Here is a 6,136-nt window from a genome sequence, read left to right as displayed (position 1 = left end):
TATATATATATATAGTATAGTATAGTATAGTATATATATATATATATATATATATATATATAGTATATATATATATATATATATATATATATATATATATATATGTGTGTGTGTGTGTGCGTGTGCGTATCAGCTGAATATGTTGCCAAGGCTTAGATTCGCACGACAATTTACTACAATCTCGTTTCTAATCACATTAAACAAACTACTTTGTATGTAGAACTAAAATCGTATTATTCCCTATACAGAATTAGAGGTGTATGACTATCCCGACTGTAGCTAATAATGTAGAAAATCTTAGGTTAATCAAGAAAACCATAAAGGGTTTGTCAACTAGGAAAATGTTTTAAATATAAAGAACGAGTTAAAAGTGTGTGTAAGTAAAAACTAATAACCTCTTTACTGACAACAACAGACAAAATAAATGTTAAAGCAGAAAAGGCTTAATGGTTAAAAATCTGCCATATGCCTCGACATAGTCTAGGGTATTCTTGAGTGAGAGTGGTTAAAGTACGTAAAAATGATATTAAATCTGTCGCGTCAGGCTTAGCACATCGTATTCTTACGTAGAAATCCATTCCAGATTGGAAAAATAGTAAAGTTATAAACAAAAAACTCAATAACAAATTTCAGCACATTTCTCGTCAGTCATGGCGTATCCTAGGAGACAAAAAGTCACATGAATATAGGTACCAGTAGAACTGTGCCACCAGAATATCACGTGTTACTAACGTAAACTTATTTAATGTGCGTGTATTTAATGTCCCGCCAGTTTCACCATAACAGATTTCATGACATATTTCGCAGCGTATTTTGTAAACACTCTAGATCATGTTTCATATTAGATTGGATGTTTTAGATGGGCTAAAAAAAGTGGCTTAAAGCTGTGCCGGGGTCGATAAGCGATTCTAACATTAATTTTATACAAGTATCTCTTAATCTATTCAGATAATCATTTTACATAAGAACACTTTTCTGTCATGCGTAACGAACTTATTTGTTTGTTTATTATTAAGCATTAGGCTACACAATAGGCTGACTGTGTTATGCCCACCACGTTATGGTGTGAACGCTTTCTGGCGAAGCGTGATTATAATCAGTTATAACTACCGTAAGACATTTGTCATTGTCGAAATTAAATTGTCTTATAAAAATGTAATTGATTACAGTCACACTTGCCATCTTAAAGCCTATCACACCATAACAGGTGTAGTTCTAAAAAATGACTTATTATACGAATAGCGTTCCGACTACTACTATGTTTGTTATGTCCTAGCCGACCTGCTGAGCTCTGGTTCGAGCGAAACGCGTTAACGGCAGTGGATATAATGGACATAATGTGATTGAAATACTATTAAACACCCTTCTTCTCGAAAAAGGAAAAAAAAAAAAACCTATGAGACTGAATAAAAAAGTTAGTATTTAAAATTACAGTAAGTCTAATTCCATTATGATAAAGATGATTGATTAAGGTACTATTAATATCTAGGGCTAATTTTTATGTGAATGAAAACTCCCGACAATATAATGAGGTATTATAATATAAGGTTTATTTTTAAGTGATAACATTAATATACACTATTTAAAGAAGCTATTGGTATTTTATGAAATTTTTATTGCCTGTTATTTATAATAATTTAAAAATCTGTAAAACAAATTAAGTATTGTTCAGGAAACCTTGTAAGATTTGTTGTTTTTAAGAGTATTTGTTTGTCATGTTGAAATTCATGCAAAGATACACAAGGGGCTATGTGCATTAGTCGTCCATAATTTTGAAGTGACAGACTACCAGAGGGAAAGCAACTCTTGGACTAAGAATAGTGGGATTCGATTATCACTCTTATAACGCACACATGGCCACAAAGTGCGGAATTTCATTTTTGTTGTTGTTGTTTTTTGGGGGGTTTCAGGTACTGGGGTTCAGGATGACTCTTCGGGAGACAGAGTAAAGTATTTTATAGCAAGTTAGTAACACTATACATTAGGGTTGTTGGGGTATTTTTCTCTCTCTTCCCAGCAAACCGTGATTGTAACTAAGTAATAAAAAATGCTTTCAATTTGTCACAAATAAAATCGGTGAGAGATAATGAAATATCTGACTAAGATTTGTGTAGTATCTCCAACGAAGTCAGATGATAAAGTTTGGTTTATCAAAAATCAACTTTTGTAGATAATTAGACAAATGGAACACAATGTAGATGCAATGGAAATTATAACATTTTATTTCATTAAAACAAATAACTTAAACTATGAAATTTCACAATTTAAACCCCTTAGAAAACTTACAGATATATTATCATCCTAGCCAGAGCTTAGTTCCAGTTATACAACACATGTGAAAATAATTTGATGTGAACATAAAGAGCAGAAAAACAAAATATAAGAACATCTATTAGGTATTTGTGAATTAAGAACTTTCCATAAGAGTGCTCACAATGTATGTACAAATACAGAACATCCCATAAAAGTATTCAAGATGTATGCAGGAATAAAGAACTTCCTATAAAAATACTCGCAATCCAGAACTTCCCATAAAGGTACTCACGACGTATGTACGACTAGATAACTTTCCATAAAAGTCGCCCCCACCCGTGGCACAGCGGTATGTCTGCGGACTAACAACGCTAGAATCCGGGTTTCGATACCCGTGGTGGGCAGAGCACAGATAGTTCATTGTGTAGCTTTGTGCTGCTTAATTACCAGCAAACAAACAAACCATAAAAGTACTCAAAACGTATGTAGGAATACATAACTTCTTATAAAAGTATTCATAACCCGGAACTTTCCATAAAGGTACTATAACGTATGTACAAATATAGAACTTCCCATCAAAGTCTTCACAACGTAATGTACGAATACATAACTTCTTATAAAGGTACTCATAACTTATGTACAGATATAGAACTTCCCATCAAAGTCTTCACAACGTAATGTACGAATACATAACTTCTTATAAAGGTACTCATAACTTATGTACAAATATAGAACTTCCCATCAAAGTCTTCACAACGTAATGTACAAATATATAACTTCTTATAAAGGTTTCTCATAACTTATGTACAAATACAGAATTTCCCATAAAAGTACCAACACTTATGAACTTCCTATAAAATTATGAAGCACTTCTCTAGATTAACACAAATCTTTCTGATACATACTTTATAAAATTCTGATACAAAACACCACAGACACGATAAAAACGTGTTTTTGGACAATTATATAAAATACGAGAGTTAAGTCCAGTAACCTGTGCTTCGGGTAACATGTAAGCAAAATACAATTACCTCGTATTGATGGCGCTGTATGTCTCTTTTGGAGCCCCCCCCCCCCACGTGGCACAGCGGTATGTCTGCGTGGTGGGCAGAGCACAGATAGCCCTTTGTGTAGTTTTGTGCATAACTTCAAACAAACAAAACAATATTTTTGATATCTTAGAAGGTAAGGGGTCAGCAACTATTTCAGTAGAGGTTTGTTTGACTGTGTATGTCTGCACAAGTTGTCATTATTTTACCACGTATACACGTAGAACAAACAGTGACTGTGTTTCAATTTCCACTACATTAAGGTTTGATCTTACAACAGCCAGTCAGTACTTCATATTTTTAAACATATTGAGGTGTAACCCCCCCCCCCCAAAAAAAAAGTGGTTCATCGGTCTATCTGAAGACTTATAACGCTAAAAACCGGGTTTCTTTACCCATGGAGGACATAGTACAGATAGCTCATTGTGAAGCTTAGGGCTTAACTACACACAAAGAAACATTGAGATGTATTATTATTATATTATTATTATTTAAAGTCACAACTTCCTAATTGTCATCAGTTTGAACTTTTAAATACGTTAAGATTAAATCTTACTTTACTGTTACGACATTTTGCTATAAACAGTCACTGTTTGACTTTACTGAAATAAAATGTTACTGCAAACAGTCATCACTTTACTAAAATTAAACCTTACAACAATCAGTCATCATTGGACTTTACCGAAATTAAATGTTACTGCAAACAGTCAACATTTCATTTCACTTCCCTGAAATAAAATGTTACTACAAACAGTTATCATTTGACTTTACCGAAATTAAATGTTACTACAAACAGTCATCATTTCATTTCACTTCCCTGAAATAAAATGTTACTACAAACAGTTATCATTTGACTTTACCGAAATTAAATGTTGCTACAAACAGTCATCATTTCATTTCACTTCCCTGAAGTAAAATGTTACTACAAACAATCATCACTTCGCAGTTTGAAATGCGTTGAGATGAAATCTTATTATAAATAGAATAATTTCACAGCTTCAAATAAAATTCTACAATAGTCAGTACATTCTTCGTTTAGGTGAAATGTTGCTACAAATAAATAATTACTTCACTTTTTACAAATCTAGGAGTAATAGAATTGACGTAATTAATTATAAAGGGCACACACATAACTTTTGAATTGTAATTTAATTTCAAACTAGTTTTTGTTTTGTTTGTTATTAAACACAATACTATACAATGGCTATCTAAACCCGAAGTTTAGCTTTGTAAGCTGTGAGCTTTCCGCTGAGCCACATTGGAGGAGGAGGGAATACTATAACCAATAAATATATAAAATATTTTATTTGCTAGATGATTTAAGCAAGTGATTTTACGCACTGTACAAGTTGTCATTTCACATCCACACTAAACTTTTGAAACTTAAATAGTAATGTTTTTAAGAAGTCATATTTCATACAAGCATAAGCTTAACTGTAAATTTAAACATTTTGAAGTTACCTTCGTCGAAAAGAACGTATGTTTATAAAATTTTATAATAATAATAGTAAAAGTATTATGTATATATTATTCTGTTAATTTTTTTTTCACACACCATTTACGTGTCTTCCATTCTGTTTATAAATTCACACCCTTGCATACATATCACGAGTATCATATTTAATATGTTCTAAACATACACTTTTAAGGGTGTGAATTCTAACCATGTCAACAACAAGGGCTATGTTTCTTGGAATCGCATGTTTGTTTCTTAGAACGTGGTTTCTGTTGAAATTAGTAACCTGTTTAACCGGAATTTTTTCTATTAAAAATACATTTTAATAAATGTCTGACTGATTATAAAAGTGTTTTATTCTCCGGCATTAATTAAATATCAGAAATGCCATAGAAAATTATATGAGAACTTATTTGAAGTATCCAAATCAACGTCAATACGTTTCCTGTCAATAGTTATTAACTTTAGGTAGACAGTTAAATAAATTCTGTATAGTAATATAATGACTCATCTCATACGTTAGTTATTTATTAAATATACACACATATATATATATATATTTGTGGTCTTGTTATTACATTGTAACTTAAAGATCTTTAGTTTTTACCAATCAGCCACTATTGACCTGTATTTCTGTGACCATTTTAACTTTCATTTCAAGAAGGTTTATATATTTCTACATTCAATTAAACCATGTTATTTTAATTGTTTAATCTACCTTTAAAGGACCATAAAACGTATAAAGGTATAAAACATTGCTGGAATACTGAATATCTCAGCTGAAAGGAGGTTTAGTTGAGGCAAGTTTCTAATCAGTTAAAATATAAAAGATAAACAATGAAACGTAACACTACTTACAGTTAAATGATGCTACACACAGGCAAGTTAACAGTAAAATATATTGTCTTGTCCAGCCTAAAACTCCCATATCGAGGGTTCTTTTAGTCATCTTCAGTTAACATTAGTCTCGTGCTTCCCATTCTTTCCTCGAAGTCCTGTCCTGTTTTTATTTATTTATTTTTAGGTAAGCAACGACTTTGAAGCCCAGGTCAATATTAGTTTTTCACGTCACCTCATTCGTCCACCGGTGGGTTTCCAGCTGCTACGAAAGAGAACTACGATCGCCTGAACTGTACGAAATCTTCCGATAAACTACAAAACGTCGTACGCAATTGGCACAGATTCTGCTTCCCCAGAGGGCGCCACAAGTTGCGTGGGAATGTGCAGCTGAGGAATTTGACACTAATGCAGGTCTTCCTTGTAGAAACTGCCAGCACACCCTTTCTCTGTTTCCGACTGAGTAAACCAACCTTGTAAAACGTTATTTTAAAACTAACTCTTCCCACCTGACAGCATAATATCAAGAATCAATATTTTG

The 6,136-nt window shown here is 32.4% G+C and overlaps 1 protein-coding gene across 2 annotated transcripts in view; it reads right to left on the bottom strand.

Moving 5' to 3' along the window:
- LOC106459433 (acetylcholine receptor subunit alpha-like) overlaps window positions 1-5,893 on the bottom strand; it is a 123,144-nt gene extending 117,251 nt beyond the window's left edge. For both annotated transcript variants that reach the window (XM_022385934.1, XM_022385935.1), the window contains exon 1: window positions 5,617-5,893. In XM_022385934.1, coding sequence (XP_022241642.1) covers window positions 5,617-5,707 — 91 coding nt within the window. In that variant the 5' untranslated portion in view covers window positions 5,708-5,893. The remainder of the gene's footprint in view (window positions 1-5,616) is intronic.
- Window positions 5,894-6,136: the final 243 nt, after the last annotated feature.

Source organism: Limulus polyphemus, unplaced genomic scaffold (genome assembly GCF_000517525.1).
Source record: "Limulus polyphemus unplaced genomic scaffold, Limulus_polyphemus-2.1.2 Scaffold607, whole genome shotgun sequence".
NCBI lineage: Eukaryota > Metazoa > Arthropoda > Merostomata > Xiphosura > Limulidae > Limulus > Limulus polyphemus.
This window is presented reverse-complemented; position numbering and strand designations above follow the sequence as displayed.